General features: G+C 36.9%; 1 protein-coding gene across 2 annotated transcripts in view; it reads left to right on the top strand.

Moving 5' to 3' along the window:
* Positions 1-19,002, top strand: part of LOC106875255 (coiled-coil domain-containing protein 180) — a 177,197-nt gene that overhangs the window by 146,450 nt on the left and 11,745 nt on the right. For both annotated transcript variants that reach the window (XM_089338941.1, XM_089338940.1), the window contains exons 28-32: positions 895-1,015; positions 4,981-5,055; positions 6,979-7,129; positions 15,997-16,141; positions 17,823-17,983. In XM_089338941.1, coding sequence (XP_089195067.1) covers positions 895-1,015; positions 4,981-5,055; positions 6,979-7,129; positions 15,997-16,141; positions 17,823-17,983 — 653 coding nt within the window. The remainder of the gene's footprint in view (positions 1-894; positions 1,016-4,980; positions 5,056-6,978; positions 7,130-15,996; positions 16,142-17,822; positions 17,984-19,002) is intronic.

Genomic DNA, 19,002 nt, shown 5'->3' with positions numbered 1-19,002 from the left:
TTACTGCAGAGCTTAATGACCACTTTAAGAACCCAGTTTCCACAAAAATTGTTTGCTGGGAGCTGCACAAAGCCAGATTTCATGGGAGGGCTGCAATCAGAAAACCACTACTTTCAAAAACAAATGTTGCAAAGCATTTAGAGTGGAGTAAAAACTTACAGAATTGATCCCTAGAGCAGTGGAAGAATGTTATTTTCTTGGCCAAGTCATCCTTTACTTTATTTCTGATCACCGGCTGAGTATACATGTGGAGACAGCCAAAAGAAGCATTTGACCAGACGGCCTTCTTCCAACTGTTAAACATGGAAGAGGATATGTAATGACCTGGGGGGGGGGGGGGGGGGCTATATCTTGGAAATCCACCAGCCCAATGGTTTCCCTTCATAGCAGAATTAATAGTCAAGACTATTTAAGCATTTTATCTGATCAAATTCATCCTTTGGTTGCGGAACTGTTTCCAGAGGAAAACGCAATCTTTCAGGATGGTAATGCACCAATTCACACAGCTAAAGTTGTTACTGAATGGCACGAGGAACATTCTAGTGAAGTTAAACATCTTATCTGGCCACCACAGTCCCCAGACCTCAATATTATTGAACATTTATGGTGCATTTTAGAAAAACAAGTAAGGAGTCGATATCCTCCACCATCATCATACAAGAACTGGAGACCGTTTTAGCTGAAGAATGGACAAAAATTCCTTTGGAAAGAATTCAAACTTTGTACGAATCCATACCTCATAGAATTCAAGCTGTAATTACTGCCAAAGGCGGTCCTACCCCATATTAAAATAAATCTGTTTGAAATTTTAAGGTATTTCCATTATTTTGTCCAACCCTTGTACATGTGTGTGTGTGTGTGTAATTAATGTTATTATGTTTGTGTTATTTTCAGTGGAGAAGAGCGATGGTACAACCACCGATGCTGTTGGGAGTACAACCAGCTTTCCTGTTGAGCCAAAAATAAAACTCAACACCAAAAAAAGCCTTACCCAATTACGAAAGCACCAGACACTGTATGTTAAAATCAAACTTTCTTTATATTATTTAGTGTTTGACTCTTTCTACATCAGTTCCAACTCAATTTCTTTACAATACAAAAGTTGTCAGGATATTTTTCTTTCTGTTTCTTTTTTTTTTTTTTACTTCTCATATTAAAATTAAAACCTACCACTGAAAATTTACTGCAGCAATTTTTGGGTGTCCACAATATATTATTTGTTTTGTTTCGTTTTTTTCTTTAATAGATCATGCTTATTAAGTTAGACATGGTCTAAGCCAATCTTTGGCTGAAAAATATCTAAGTTATTAACAGGAGTTACATATATATATATATATATATATATATATATATATATATATATATATATATGCACTTGTGTATCTGTCAATAGAATGGGTATATTATCCGAAATGTACAGTATAATATATCCATCGCAGCTGATCTTACCAATCAGTTTAGCACAAAGAATACTATGGAGTGTTGGGTAACAATCCGATTATATAACCTTACGCTCATCAGAGTTAGCTGATATGGAAGGGAATATGGTGATTGCTCTCTATTATCAGAAGTGGATTAACGCAATCGGTTTGCGGCTGCTGTGAAAGGTGGTGAAATGAAAAAGGGCCAGAGGATTAGGCTAGGAGTTATGTCCCTTGGTTGGGTACGCTACTGGCCTTACAGCATATGCAACCAAGGGACATAACTCCAAGCCTAATCCCCTGGCCTTTTTCATTTCACTACCTTTTCCACAGCAGCCGCAAACTGGTTGTGTTATTCCATGTCCAACAATAGAGAGCAGTCGCCATATTCCCTTCCATATCGGCTAACTCTGATGAGTGTAAGGTTATGTAATTGGATTGTTCCTTGTGCAAAACCGATTGGTAAGATCAGCCATGATGGATATATAATACTATACATTTTGGATAATATATTATATGCACGCACACACACACACACACACACACAAATGTACACGTGTATATCTATTTATGTTTGCATGCATGCTTATATGAATGCATACATACACATGCTATGATGAATGAACATCACAAATTAATTTACTTACATTATATTTTATAAAAAATGTTTTTGTTTTTGTTTGTTATTGATTCTTACATTTGTAAAAAATAGACATAGGAGAGAGACATATCATTAGTCATGAGAAAAACAGGTACCCTCCACTTATGATCCAGCCCCTCTTAATACTTCTCTCCCTGTGAATTCTTGATGGTCATGGCAAAGCATACTGACTGGGAATGGCAGCCCTTTTAAATTCCATGGGGTATTACTGGGAGGTGTTGAAATTCTTGTGATAAACACATCCTCATCAATAGCAGCACAGTCTGTCAGTATTGTGGCTTCAATCAAATTAAGTTGTTTGATTAATAACCTCGTGCCATTGGATAAACTTGGAGCAGCCAACTTACTAAAGAGAAAAAGTAGCGATCCTTTCTTTAATATGAGTCTGTGATGTGACACACCTGTTAGCTCCCAGTTATTGGGGAACTCTTCAGTGTGAGCAGTTTGCTGCTTCTTTGGGATCTAAAAGTGTCTACAGATTTTAGACTAATTCCTTTCCATGCAGGCGTAGGACCTTCCCACCACAACAGAATTGAAATCCTAAAACCAAAGTGTTGTATAAAAAGTACTGGTGCTGTTTCCATGTAAAAAGCACTCTTGTTGGTGCCAATACACTCTGTGAAATGGTTGGTATTTAGAAGAGCATCCAGCTGTAGAAACCAAGCCAGAACAGAGTATGGAACCTGGTGCATCTCCTTGCCTTGCCAGATCCTGTCATGCCATGCCAGCATGGAAAACAGGAGTTAAATGTAGATGATGATAATGATCATCATCATCATCATCATTATAACAGCTAGATGAGAGTTTATTTTCCTTAAGGTAAGCTCTTATGTTTGTTTTCAGTTTTAAGTTTCTTTTAAGATTTGATCAGCACTTGTACTCTTTGGGATCACTGGAAGTGTCTAATGAAAGTCTTCTGTGAAGATTACTGTTATTCTACCAAAAGGAGAATTTGTTCCCCTGATATTCCTAACAAATTGATCAAAGGTCTCAGAAGTAACTCTGAGACATTAGTGCACTCATTACAGATTATCATCAAACACCATTTCAGCACTTTTGCTGCTCCTGTTCCTTTTGTTAGTGTAACAGGTTGCTGTGTCATTGATGGTCAGGTTGAATAAAAGAATGAAAAAAAAAATGCTGAACTGTTTTACCTCCAGACATAAAATACACCATCTTGAGCATGGCCGTTGCCAGTACCACCTGACTGGCCTTCGTGCGGGTAACACGTAAAAGCACCCACTACACTCTATGAGTGGTTGGCGTTAGGAAGGGCATCCAGCCGTAGAAACTCTGCCAAATCAGATTGGAGCCTGGTGTAGCCATCTGGTTCACCAGTCCTCAGTCAAATCATCCAACCCATGCTAGCATGGAAAGCGGACGTTAAACAACGATGATGATGATGATGATGATGACATTAAAACATCAGCAATATTTAATTATGTAACTGCCACAGAAATGTTCCCATGTTTCCTTACATCAACCATCAAAATAGTCTTTCTTGTTCCTCCAGATGCTTCAAAAAAGAATATTTCACCTTTTTTTTATATCCAAATATGACTTATTAGTTGTGTTGAAGGCTTTTTTTTTCTTTTTGATCATCAAAATAACTTTGGCTTACGTTCAGCCATAAATTGAGTGAGAGAATTAGCATCATAATAAGTCACATGTTGAACCTTAATTTGGTAGTTGATTCCCTTGAGACTAGTGACTCCTTACACAAGCCATATTTATGCACTTCATTACCACCCATCGTCAAATCTTGTCCTCACTACCAGTGGGAACTATGTTGAAGATTTAATCATTGAAATTAATCACAACATCAGGGTCATGATATATTTAATATTTATAGTCTTCGGATTGGTTTCCTCTAATTTTAACCACAGATCATTTGGAGATGTCAATTCACATACTTTCACTAGGACTGCAAAGAGATCTTGCAGTTTTTAAGGGGATTATAAATCAGCTGCTTTCATCATTTTTGCTTTCCACTGACCATCATTTTGTAATTGAACACACCTGAAATATGTTTTTCTATTTGTGATACTGTAGCATAGTGAGTGATGTGCCAGAGGTGAAGGTAAACATGAGGGGTGATTTTTTTTGCAAGTGAGATCAGAAAATAAAGTCGGTGTCTTAAACAGCCTCGCTTTTGAGGTTAATGACAATGGCAACAAGTTCTTGGTCAGCTTCAGTTGGTGACATCATAGGTGGTTACTTCCAGTGCATCACCCCTACCATCTCCTTTCACTTCTGGCACATCACTCACTATGTCAAAGTGTCACAAACATGAACCATCCACTGTTTGGAACTGGTAATATAACGTTGGTCTTCTGACATCATGTAAGAACATCCTTAAATAGAGATAGTCCTACAAACTATGTTGTTGGCACTCCGTCGCTTACGACATCGAGGGTTCCAGTTGATCCAATCAACGGAACAGCCTGCTCATGAAATTAACGTGCAAGTGGCTGAGCACTCCACAGACAGGTGTACCCTTAACGTAGTTCTCGGGGATACTCAGCGTGACACAGTGTGACAAGGCTGACCCTTTGAATTACAGGTACAACAGAAACAGGAAGTAAGAGTGAGAGAAAGTTGTGGTGAAAGAGTACAGCAGGGTTCGCCACCATCCCCTGCCGGAGCCTCGTGGAGCTTTAGGTGTTTTCGCTCAATAAACACTCACAACGCCCGGTCTGGGAATCGAAACTGCGATCCTATGACCGCGAGTCCGCTGCCCTAACCACTGGGCCATTGCACCTCCACTCCTACAAACTATAAGGAATTGCTTAGTCACTTCCCAAAGTGTAACCACAGTGTAATCTAATATGTTTACAGCTTTCAATAGAAACCATTTTTTTCCTTCTTGATCATTTTGTTTTAACCTTTTCGTTCCAGGTTTGTTGGTCATGATATGGATAGTAAAGCTGTGTTTGAGCAAATGTATCGCCTTGGCAAAATAAAAAAAATTCTGTAGGTATTGCATCCATTGCAGCTGGAATTTGCTGCGTTACCGTTCTTATTTGGTATTAATGTGCACGCAATAAGACATACAAAATGCAACGCATACACATACATCACAACATAAACACACTAAATGCAGAATATAGATGTGCACACACACTCACACATGCATGCACATGCATGCACACACACACATACAAATAGAAAAATATAGATTTTATAACAGATGATAACCATTTGTGATTACTGAAAAGAAAACAAACAGCATACTGGCACATTGTTTAAATGTCTTTTTACCAAACATATTATTTTGAGCACAACAAATTATGTCTGTAGTCTGTAGTTGATGTCCTCTCATCTTCCCCTGCTTACACATAAACACACTGACACAGACACAATACAGAGAATATTTTTATACGAACCTAGGTTTTCAGTCAGTGATCTCTCACCACTCTTTTATTTTCTATAATACTGTCTTTCTCTGTCTCATCCTTTCTTTTCTCTCCCCCCCCCCCCCTCCACACACAAGCTGTAATTCAATCAATCCAAAGTTGTACACACATACATACAACACAAATATCTGTCTATCTATTGCAGAGCATAATATAAGTTTGCATTACATATAACAAACCAATGAGGAAACCTCTGTGCAGTTGCTCAATCTGCTAGAAATAACAATCAAATTGCATCCTGCCTTCTGAACCCTTTTCCTGTCCTGTGTACCACATGTAATACACAGGACATATTTCTCTGCATCTTATATGATTCCAACCACCAGAAAAACTTTGGAGTTATGAAAGGAACACTTTACTTTACTCAGAATAAATGTATGAAACAAGGGTTAACTCGAAGTCTGGAAACAAGCACGGACGTTTATGACCAGCTTATGAAAATAGGAACTTTGAAAGAAGTTTCTATAAAATTAATTTTAAGCATCAAATGGCTATGGGGGTCCAACAGAATAAAATAGTAATCAAAGGGGTCCATAGATAAAAAATGGTTGAGAACCCTTGGTTAAGGAGATCACCTTCGATGTGGTGCTGAGTGCACAGTATCTGCAAGGATGATCACATTTGGAATGTCATTGCACATAGATTACTTCAATCAGAGCTAACCTCAAGGCAGACAATACTATTACAGACTATAACCCTTGTGACCAAAATATGTCACAATTGTCCCAGAGGATTGAAGAACTTTTACCATTCCATTTTGATATAGCTGGACCATTCCTCACTAAATTCTCAATGTTATAGTCATATGATCAAGAAGCTCTGTTTCACAGTACAAGATTCCAAATTTGATTCCACTGTATGGCACTTTTGGACAAGTGCCTTCTGTTATAGTCTAAGACTGACCAATATATTTGGGTGAGAAATTCAATGGATAATTCTGTAGATACCTATTGTATATGTGTGTGAGTGCATATGTGGGTGAATTAGTGTATGTGTGTATGTCTTAAATTGATGTATATAAGTGAAGAATAAAAACAGCAATGAAGAACTGGTGCTATAGGAACAACATCCCTTGAGATGTTTGTTTTGCATCAAGTTACAAATACTCCTCTGCTACTGTCATCACCTGCAGAAATGCAAAGAATCAGTGACTGGCCCATTTGCAACTTATGGCCAACAACATAATATAAAATGAGTAAATTAATAAATGATAAGTCTTCTAGAAGATAAGTCCTTTACATGTGTGTAAATTTAAACAGCCACATCTGACCAAAATATTCTACCTGTTTTATGTTTAAATTGGCCAGATCCAGTCTCTCACACCTACCCTACAATGTCATTCTAAAAATAAACAATCACATCATCAGAATCTTGAAGCTATAAGACAATGCATTATGTCAGCAGGAGTGCGGTGGGGTTACATCTTGCAGTTTGTTATAGAATTTTCTCTGAAACTTGGTTGATGCTGATTTTGTTGTAGACTTTCCCATAAAATCAGACAAAAACTGTTTAGTGGAGAATTAGAAGTTAGAGAAAATGATGATGGAGAATTGGAAGCTGTATATGATTTCCTTGGAACTATCAGACAATATCTGCAAATTACCTTTGATAATGTGCTTCTCATTGCAGATGTAAGTAGATTAAATATTAAATATACCATTTGAAATACAGGGTGTCCCAGAATTAACTATCAATCTCAGTGAAATCAGATAATTTTTTTTAAAAACTCACTTTTATTTATGCTTATCATGTTCAATATATGTTAAAATTGTATAAACGTTTTATTCTGTTTATAATTTTATGATTTTTATTATTTTATTTTGAATCCTGTTGGATCCTGCTTATCTGTCCACAACAGCTTTTTTCAATTTGGCTGCAATCATGAACTCCTATCCTCCAGTATGGTGGAGTGGTTTAGCTGAATTTAAAGAATGAATTCAGTTAGCAAAATGTTTACACAATGCTAAGAATAAATTTAAAATTTGAAGATGGAGAACATGTTGAAAATTTTCTATAAAGTTTTGACCTAAGATTTAAAAATCTATTTGTTTTGGTATCATAATTAAGTAATAAACACTCAATTCTATCAGTTCTTTATCTAGATATGCCCAATTTCATTGAAAAATATAGTTAATTCTGGGACACGCTGTATATATATATATATATATATATATATATATATATATATATATATATTTACAGGGGTTGGACAAAATAATGGAAACGCCTTAAAATTTCAAATAAATTAATTTTAATATGGGGTAGGACTGCCTTTGGCAGTAATTACAGCTTGAATTCTATGAGGTATGGACTCATACAAAGTTTGAATTCTTTCCAAAGGAATTTTTGTCCATTCTTCAGCTAAAACGGTCTCTAGTTCTTGTAGTGATGATGGTGGAGGATATCGACTCCTTACTTGTTTTTCTAAGATGCACCATAAATGTTCAATAATATTGAGATCTGGGGACTGTGGTGGCCAGATAAGATGTTCAACTTCACTAGAATGTTCCTCATGCCATTCAGTAACAACTTAGCTGTGTGAATTGGTGCATTATCATCCTGAAAGATTGCGTTTCCCTCTGGAAACAGTTCCGCAACCATAGGATGAATTTGATCAGATAAAATGCCTAAATAGGCTTCTCTATAAATTCTTATTTCTTTATTGCCCACAAGGGACTAAACATAGAGGGGACAAACAAGGACAGACAAAGGGATTAAGTCAATTACATCGACCCAAGTGCGTAACTGGTACGTAATTTATCGACCCCAAAAGGATGAAAGCCAAATTTGACCGCAGCGGAATTTGAACTCAGAACGTAATGGCAGACGAAATACTGCTAAGCATTTTGGCTTAGTGCAGCTCCCGGCAAACAGTTTTTGTGGAAACTGGGTTCTCAAGGTAGTCATTAAGCTCTGCAGTAATTTTGGAAGCTGTACTTTTGTGATCCTGTCTAATAATTTGCGTAAGAGTTCAACGGTCCCTATTTGAAAGTTTTGGTGTTCTTCCAGGGTTTTGTTTTAACAAGGAAGTTTTTCCCTCTTTCTCAAAGGCTGGCATTACTTTCGAGACAGTACTTCTTGATACACCAAACATTTTGGCTGTTTTCGTGATGCTAGTGCCTGCCATACGAGCATCAACAATTTGACCTCTCTGAAAGTCCGATAGAGCTGTCATTTTAATGAATTTTAATTACCTTTTTCTGATGATATCTGAAAAGGAACAGCAATTTTAGCAAAACATATTAAGCAACACTAATAATAAATCAAAAAACATAAAAATAAACAAGCTTTTGATGGTTTTACAGATATTTCAAAATTATGATGCTATGATGATAGGTGTTTCCATTATTTTGTCCAAGCCCTGTATATACATATATTGTAATCTTGAATCTGTTGACTAAGAATTATGATCCAATGTGTTGAAACTGATATTGTTATACTTTGGAAGGGTCATATTGCCAATAAACACACACTCACATTGCTTATGGTTCACTTCAGTTTTAGTTATAACAAAGATTTTTCCTCAATTTTTTTAAATCATTGAGAAAGTAACAGTTATGGGATAAGACATTTCTAACTATTTAACTAAACCTGAAATGCACTATAACCAGTGTGTGTATTTGGAAGTATAACAAAGTATAACAAAATTGTATGATGGAATAGATATATGAGAAAACACATAAAATCATTATGTTGATTAGTTGGCCTTCATTCTTTCACTTGTGTCATGCTGTTTCTTTGAAATCTTCACTTTTTCCATTTTATGATACATGAATATTATCAAACATTGAAACTCCTTTACTGGTTTTAGTCAGTGGTTGGCAGCCATTCTGTAGCACTCCATTCCAACCCTAGTACTTATTCCTGTGTGGTACATACCTTATCATTCTCCATTTATCAAATGGCTAAGTTATCTTGAAATGTAAAAGTATGCAACTTGACCAACCATTTCAAACAAATGTAGATATGTGTGAGCCTCTACTCAGTGACTTAATTGAATGGAAATAGCAGCCAAATCTCCTTTAAACCACAACTCTATAAAGATAGATACATTGTAGAATTTAGTCCAAGATATGCTGAAAATAAGATGGCATAGCCATGGCTGGACTTCCTTTGATCATCATGGGATAGACAACAAGGCACAAATGCAAGCACACACATATACATGGTTCAAATGTACAAAAAACAAACGATAGAGACAGGTGAGGGAACAACAAACAAGGTGTATTAGTTTGACATTCAGGAAAAATGGAAGAAGTCTTTGACGTTTCAAGCCAACACTCTTTGACAGAAAGGAATGAGGGGAAAAAAATGGAGGGAGAAGAAAAACGTTTGTATTAATAGTTTCACGTGTTGAAATGTGTGTGCAAATGTGGCTATGTGGTAAGGAGCTAGGCACAGACATTGTTGTTGTTGGCACTCCGTCGCTTACAACATCAAGGGTTCCAGTTGATCCGATCAATGGAACAGCCTGCTCATGAAATTAACGTGCAAGTGGCTGAGCACTCCACAGACACGTGTACCCTTAACGTAGTTCTCGGGGATATTCAGTGTGACACAGTGTGACAAGGCTGACCCTTTGAATTACAGGCACAACAGAAACAGGAAGTAAGAGTGAGAGAAAGTTGTGGTGAAAGATTACAGCAGGGTTCGCCACTATCCCCTGCCGGAGCCTCGTGGAGCTTTAGGTGTTTTCACTCAATAAACACTCACAATGCCCGGTCTGGGAATCGAAATGCAATCCTATGACCACGAGTTCGCTGCCCTGACCACTGGGCCATTGCGCCTCCACAGGCACAGACATGACTGTGTGGTAAGAAGCTTGCTTCCCAACCACATGGTTCTGGGTTCAGTCTTCTTCTATAGCTTCAGGCCAATCAAAGCCTTGCGGGTGGATTTGGTAGATGGAAACTGAAAGAAACCTGTTGTATATGTATATGAATATGGGTGTGTATCTTAATGTCTGTGTTTGTACCCCCATCACTGTTTGACAACAGGTGTTGGTGTGTTTACATCCTCATAACTTAGTGGTTTCGCCAAAGAGACCAATAGAGTTAGTAATAGGCTCAAAAAATAAGTCCTAGGGTCCATTTGTTCGACTAAAATCTTTCAAGGCAGTGCTCCAGTATGGCCATAGTCAAATGACCGAAACAAGTAAAAGAAAGAATAAAAGAATATATATATATGTTTATATATATATATATATATATATATATATATATATAGCTATTTGATAAATTCTTATAAAAGAATTCATCCTATTATTGAATATATATATATATATATATATATATATATATAAGTCAGTAATTAGTGGGGTTGTGTTAACCGCATGTGGAGAAATAATAGGAAAATGAAAAAAAGACAGAATGCTGAACTGGAAGCATAATTTAATAAAGATTTTTTCTAACCGCTTTTCATTGCGAAGAAGCAAATTATCAAGAAGAAGGAGAATGAAAATGTTTTTTTACAAAGAAGTACAAAATGAAGAAAATAATATATAAAACAATAATATATAAAAAAATAAATATACCCATACATTATATTGTCTTTGAACTTTTGTAGTTCAATAGTAGTTCATGTATAAATTGGTAGGAAAAATAAGGATGCATGAGGGTTGAGAGTTTTGTTAGGTTTAAAAAAAAGGGTTAAAAGTTTGTGTTAAGCAGGAAATGTGGTGTCAAAACAGGAAGTGTGTGTAAGGGGAGACAAGTATTTTTAGTTGGAGTTATGAACTCTTTTTTTCCAAACAGGAAGTTTGTGTCTGTTCATAGAGGAATAAGGTGTTAAGAAATGGTTGGAATTTCTCTATGAAAAGATTCTCCTTGTTGATTCTTTCTTGTGTGGAGATTCTGTCTTTACATTGATAGAAAGGGAATATAATGAATTTAGGGTTTTTGTTTCTGGCGCAAGAGTCTATGTGGCCACTGAGTGAAATTTGGCGGTATTGAGGGAGGTTTATTTGTTCCTAATGGACAGCTACTCTTCTACGTAATGGGAGGCTCGTCTGTCCGATATAGAAGTTTTGGCAACCTGCGCAAGTAAGGACATAAATGAGGTTACCCGAGGAACAAGAGAAATTGGTTTTAATTTTAAACTTTGTTCCTCGTTTGAAGGTAAATTCAGAGCCTTCAAGTAGGTAGGGGCAGGTGCCACAATTAGGGCGTGCACATTTTTTAACTGATGGGGGTGGAAGAAGTGTATGTAGTTTGGAATTGGTTAATAATGTTTTCAAAGATTTGTGTTGCCTTTTGCATTTAAGGACTTTGTGTGTATTAATGATATTGTTCATTTTCGGGTCTGTGGTGAGTAAGGGGAGGTTTTGTTTAATTGTGGTGAATGCTTCGATGTTATTGGGGTTATGGGTGGAGATGTATGGAAGTATTTTGGGGTTGGGTGTGTTATTATGTTGGTTGGTTTTTAGTGTGTTTTTGTCAAGTTCCTTGGCACGTTTTATTCCAAGATCTATGAGTGTGGAGGGATATTGGCGTTGTAATAGTGTTTTTTTGAGATCTTGTAAACATATTTCTCGAGTGGTTGGGTCAGAGACAATGGTGCAAATTCTTTTAGCTAAATTAAAGGGGATATTTATCTTGGTGTGTTTTGGGTGGCATGAGCTAAAAAGGAGGTATTGTTGTGAGTCTGTAGGTTTGTGGTAGATGTCGGTTGTGATTTGGTTATTAGGTGTTTTTATAATTAAGAGATCAAGAAAAGGGAGATGATGTTTGCTGAATTCCATAGTGAATTGAATGTTGGGATGTATGTTATTAAGAATGGATTTTAATTCTAAAAGTTTTTCATAGGGTTCATTCCATATGATGAAACAATCATCCAAATATCTTTTCCAGTTATCCATTAAAAAGATGTGGAAAAGGTGTCCAAATTTATGGCGTGAGGTTTCATATTTCACAATTAACACTATATGAAACCTCACGCCATAAATTTGGACACCTTTTCCACATCTTTTTAATGGATAACTGGAAAAGATGTTTGGATGATTGTTTCATCATATGGAATGAACCCTATGAAAAACTTTTAGAATTAAAATCCATTCTTAATAACATACATCCCAACATTCAATTCACTATGGAATTCAGCAAACATCATCTCCCTTTTCTTGATCTCTTAATTATAAAAACACCTAATAACCAAATCACAACCGACATCTACCACAAACCTACAGACTCACAACAATACCTCCTTTTTAGCTCATGCCACCCAAAACACACCAAGATAAATATCCCCTTTAATTTAGCTAAAAGAATTTGCACCATTGTCTCTGACCCAACCACTCGAGAAATATGCTTACAAGATCTCAAAAAAACACTGTTACAACGCCAATATCCCTCCACACTCATAGATCTTGGAATGAAACGTGCCAAGGAACTTGACAAAAACACACTAAAAACCAACCAACATAATAACACACCCAACCCCAAAATACTTCCATACATCTCCACCCATAACCCCAATAACATCGAAGCATTCACCACAATTAAACAAAACCTCCCCTTACTCACCACAGACCCGAAAATGAACAATATCATTAATACACACAAAGTCCTTAAATGCAAAAGGCAACACAAATCTTTGAAAACATTATTAACCAATTCCAAACTACATACACCTCTTCCACCCCCATCAGTTAAAAAATGTGCACGCCCTAATTGTGGCACCTGCCCCTACCTACTTGAAGGCTCTGAATTTACCTTCAAACGAGGAACAAAGTTTAAAATTAAAACCAATTTCTCTTGTTCCTCGGGTAACCTCATTTATGTCCTTACTTGCGCAGGTTGCCAAAACTTCTATATCGGACAGACGAGCCTCCCATTACGTAGAAGAGTAGCTGTCCATAAGGAACAAATAAACCTCCCTCAATACCGCCGAATTTCACTCAGTGGCCACATAGACTCTTGCGCCAGAAACAAAAACCCTAAATTCATTATATTCCCTTTCTATCAATGTAAAGACAGAATCTCCACACAAGAAAGAATCAACAAGGAGAATCTTTTCATAGAGAAATTCCAACCATTTCTTAACACACACACCCCTCAGTGACCTTATTCTTCTATGAACAGACACAAACTTCCTGTTTGGAAAAAAAGAGTTCATAACTCCAACTAAAAACACTTGTCTCCCCTTACACACACTTCCTGTTTTGACACCACATTTCCCGCTTAACACAAACTTTTAACCCTTTTTTTTAAACCTAACAAAACTCTCAACCCTCATGCATCCTTATTTTTCCTACCAATTTATACATGAACTACTATTGAACTACAAAAGTTCAAAGACAATATAATGTATGGGTATGTCTATTTTTTTATATATTATTGTTTTATATATTATTTTCTTCATTTTGTACTTCTTTGTAAAAAAAACATTTTCATTCTCTTTCTTCTTGATAATTTGCTTCTTCGCAATGAAAACCGGTTAGAAAAAATCTTTATTAAATTATGCTTCCAGTTCAGCATTCTGGCTTTTTTTCATTTTCCTATATATATATATATATATGTATCTACACACACACATACGCCACACACACACACACACACACACACACATGACAGGCTTCCACACAGTTTCTATCTATCAAATTCCACTTACAGGTAGCATTGCCGAATCCAAAGCTACAGATTCCAAGCCTTGGGATCAAATCTGGTTCTGAAATGACCTTAACTCCACAGCTACATCTATTTAATTACATTTATTAATTACTAATGTTTTAACTTTACTTGTTTCAGTTATTAGACTGTGGCCATGCTGGAGCACTGCCTTGATGGGATTTTGTTGAATGAATTGTCCCCAGTATTTATTGTATTAATGCCTGGTACCTAGTCTATTGGTCTGTTTTGCTGAACTACTAAGTTGTGGGGATATAAACAAACTAACACTGGTCGTCAAGCATTGACAGGAGACAAAGAGAGATAAAGACAATGCACATTCACATTCTTACATACACATACACACAAACACATATGTATATGACAGGCTTCTTTCAGTTTCCATCTACCATATACACTCACAAGACTTTGGTCAACTCAGTACTTATTCTATCAGACCCCTTTTGCTGAACCGCTAAGTTACGGGGACGTAAGCACACCAGCATCGGTTGTCAAGTGATGTTGGGGGGACAAACACAGACACAGACACACACACACACACACACACACATATATATATATATATATACACATATACGACGGGCTTCTTTCAGTTTCTGTCTACCAAATCCACTCACAAGGCTTTGGTATAGTAGAAGACACTTGCCCAAGGTGCCATGCAGTGGGACTGAACCCAGAACCATGTGGTTTGTAAGCAAGCTACTTACCACACAGCCACTCCTATATATATATATATATATATATATATATATATATATATATATATATATATATATATATATATATATATAAAGAATGGTAGAACAATGCACTATAATACAAAAAATGGACTATATACCTGTTGTAATTTAGTCAGATGTGATAGTTGTAAATGAGGGTCACTGTCATACTAGCAGTTAAAATTAACATCCAGTGATACATTAGCAACATTCTGGAAGCTGAACTGCTTCCATGAGCAAATGTGCGTTTTCATGGTGCACGTTAGAGCCTCCAGCAGGACTCACCACCATCCCACAGCTCCAAACAGACACAACACTGGATTCAGGAAAACATTCCATCGTTAATAGGCAAGGATGTATGGCCTTCCAGAACCCACAACCTCATGCTATTGAATTTTTCTATTTCGTCCATTTTGGAGACAAAGGTCTCAAGCACTCCTCATGCTTTGCTCAACTCCCTGAAGGCAAGACTGTGCCAGGAATGGGCTTCAGTCCCACAAGAACAGCTGTATGCCACATGTGAAGCATGTGCACCTACACTTAAGGCTGTGATTCAAAACAGAGATGGTCATATCGAATAAATGTGGGAGTGTCATAATTGTGTTTCCTTCACCATTGCATTGCAATGCTTGGACCCGAAATATAACAATATTTTGCTTTGGCAAAATTGAAAAAAAGCTGGTTGGTTTAATTTTGGGACACCCTGTATATATGCATGTGTCTTTATGTCTGTTTGATTCTTGCCACTGTTTGAGAACTGGTATTGAATTTATGTCCCCTTAACTTAGCTGTTCAGCAAAAGCGACTGATAGAATAAGTATTAAGCTTCAAAAAAAAATATATATTGAGGTTACTTCATTTGACTAACAACTCTTCAAGACGGTGCCCCAGCATGGCTGCAGTCTAATGACTGAAGCAAGTAAAATTAAGAAGTTAAAACAATGACAATGATTATGATACCCCACCACCACTACACACACACACACACACACACATGTATGTATATATATAAATATACACATCATTGACATCTACTTTCCCATGCTTGCATGGTGTTGCACTGGGGTTAAGCTGCAACATCAACAATAACAACAACAACAAAATTGTTTATTTCTGAAACTGTATTTAACGAGAGAAAGTTGGAAATGATTTCAGGATTACTATCGAGTGAAAGGTGTGCGTCCTGTGACAAGGCCCCATGTTATTCAAGATAATGTTGACGCATGCGCAGTAGTAATGAAAAAGAAGTTGAAATCTTACTATGCCCAAGCAACAGAATATACCACACGTTGCCAAACAGGTAAGTTGTAACAAATTGTTGTTGTTCTGTTTCTTGTACAGATTGCTTATCTCTTACCATTTACTTGTTTCAGTCATTGGACTGCGACTGTGCTGGGCATTTGTAAATTGTGGTTAAGAGAATTGCTTGCCATCTTTCACAACCACAACCCCTCATTACTTAATAGATTTTCAGATGTAATACTCTCTTGTAAACACAAGTTCTACTCATCATTTGCCCATTTTGTCAAATCTGTGTAGTCCCCTATCTATGATTATTCTTAATTACAATTAACCTTAAGACACAACTAGGTCAAACTAGCAACTTACCCTTCCACTAATACCACCCTTTCTACTAAACTAAACTATTCCTTCTTATGACTACCTTTGCACATTCATCCTCCTTGCCCATTTTCTCCTCTCTTTTCTTCAACCAAAACCACTTACAACTATCCCAATGCCTTATCTACCAACCTATCCACCCTTCCCTCCTATTTATTCTCATACACTTCTACATATCTCAATGCTCCCCCTCCATTGCCAACCCACCTTTATTATTTGATCTCGCTCCAACCTAAACCACCTAGCACTAACTACTGCCTTGACTACCTACTTTTCCCCACCATTTTATCCACCTCCCTCTATCTTTTCTCATACCCTTCTACATACCTTAGTAATCACCCTCTACTGCCAACCTAACTTCTTTCTTTGAATTCCCCCTTAGCCACCCTATAAGCATCTTTGTATTAGACTTTTTTCTTCCCTGTAATAATTGTCCTCTCCTTTCTGACTGTCTCAGCTTCCCATATTTTTATAGCCATTATCCCTAAATTTTGACATCTGTTCACAAACCCAACAACTGACCACTTTCAATTACTAACCATCCCACTCCATATATATGTGTGTGTGTGTGTCTACACAGACACATGCACACATATATCATCATCATTATCATTTAACATCCCTTTTTCCATATTGGCATGGTTTGACAAGAACATACATGCGAAAGTGCTTGACCAGGTTCTATGTCTGCTTTGGCATGGTTTCTACAACAGGATGCCCTTCCTAATGCCAGCCACTTAACAAAATGTACTGAGTGCTTTTTATGTAGCACCAGCACCAGTGAGGTCACCATGTACCTGCAAGATAAGACTCCTCAACTGAGCGGGATATAAATTGCAGAAAGAAACTATGTTAGAGGGAGAAGAGCAGGTGTCTTGCTGAAGTGGTGAATACATGGCTTGCCCACTTGGAAAGTGAGAGAGAGAAAGAGATGTGAGATCAATGTGAATATGAAGCAGAAAAGGAAGAGACTATGAGGCAGAATAGGAAAAATGTATATATGAGGCAGAATAGGAAAAATGTATATATGAGGCACAATAGGAAGTGCACTGAGTCAAAACAGTGTGAGAAATGATTAGAGATAGGGAATGAGTAGGACACAGAGGATATCAGTTCAGTATAGCAGGAATTGAAGACAAGAGATGAGTTGTAAGGGGAAGGCTTGATAGGGTGTCAATTCTGCTGAAATGACCATATCAGCACAATCTTCTCTCCTACACACCATAAAGAAGCCCCTATATGGTGACTCAGTATTAGAAATAGCAACCAAATCCCCTTAATGTATACACACATACACATACATTTATATGTAAACTGAACAACAAAATCATTGAAAATAACCATGTCTGTGTTTATTCCAGAATTCGCCAAACAAATCCAACAACTTGAGAGTATAGCTTCAAAAATCCCTGGTCTTGTGATGAACTACCATTTTAAGGATCATGCCAATTCTATAGACATCTTGTTGAAAAACAAACGGAAGGTTCTTGGAGCAAAACTGGAAGAGTTTCAAGAAAAACAGGTAGGAATGGTGTAATTAAAAAAAAATAACCAAATAGAACATCCTGATGCAGCAGAATAGAAGTTCTTACATTCCAGCCATGACCATCCTGTTCAGCGCATGCATGGCTGTGATTGGTGCACATGGGCGCTGATAGATGCAGTTGTGGTTGTGCAGTTAAGAAGCTTGCTTCATTACCAACAGTTATCAGATTCAATCCTACTCTATGGCACCTTCAGCAAGTATCTTCTTCTATAGCTTTGTGCTGAGCAATGCTTTGTGAGTGGAATTTGATCAATGGAAATTGTATGTTTGTGTATGTATATTTATAGAATATTGTCACTATAAAAAAAACTATCATTTAGCATTAAAATTGATGGTAATTATTGTCAGGGAACATTTAGTTTAGTGGTAGAGCGCTCAACTGGTATCTGACAGGTGCAGGTTCGATTCCCGTAGCCACCAGCTGACAACTTTTTTCCATCTTATGAGGGTAAATACCCAATCTTTCTCTGCTGTTCTTACAGCTTTACTGCATTCAAAATTTACTTTCCTGTTTATAATATAATCATCATCATTTAATGTCTGTTTTCCATGCTGGCATGTGTTGGACAGTTTGACTGAGGTCTGGAGAGCCAGCGGCTGCACCAGGCTCTAATTCGATCTGGCAATGTTTCTACAGCTGGATCCCTCTCATCATAAGTGTGGTGTAGACCAGGGTTTTCAAACTGTGGTTCACGGACCTCAGGGGGTCTGTGGACAGCAAATACTTTTTATGGGCAATTTGATTTTATATATGTTTTTTAATCGAAATCTTTTAATTGACAATAAACCTATTTGTTAAATACTGTTAAATAAATAAATGTAAAAATATATGTTATTTTAAGCAAATATTTATGTATAAATTTCATAAGCGTTTATAAGGGGATCCCTAAGGTAAAGCCTGAAATATAAAGTTTGAAAACTCCTGGTGTAGACAACAAACAGATGTATTAGTTTAACGCTCGGGAAGTGAAAAAGTCTTTAATATTTTGAGCCTA

Source organism: Octopus bimaculoides, chromosome 21 (genome assembly GCF_046866305.1).
Source record: "Octopus bimaculoides isolate indiv1 chromosome 21, ASM4686630v1, whole genome shotgun sequence".
In the NCBI taxonomy this organism is placed as follows: domain Eukaryota; kingdom Metazoa; phylum Mollusca; class Cephalopoda; order Octopoda; family Octopodidae; genus Octopus; species Octopus bimaculoides.
The sequence above is the reverse complement of the archived record's forward strand: the minus strand, read 5'-3'. Positions and strand labels throughout refer to the sequence as shown.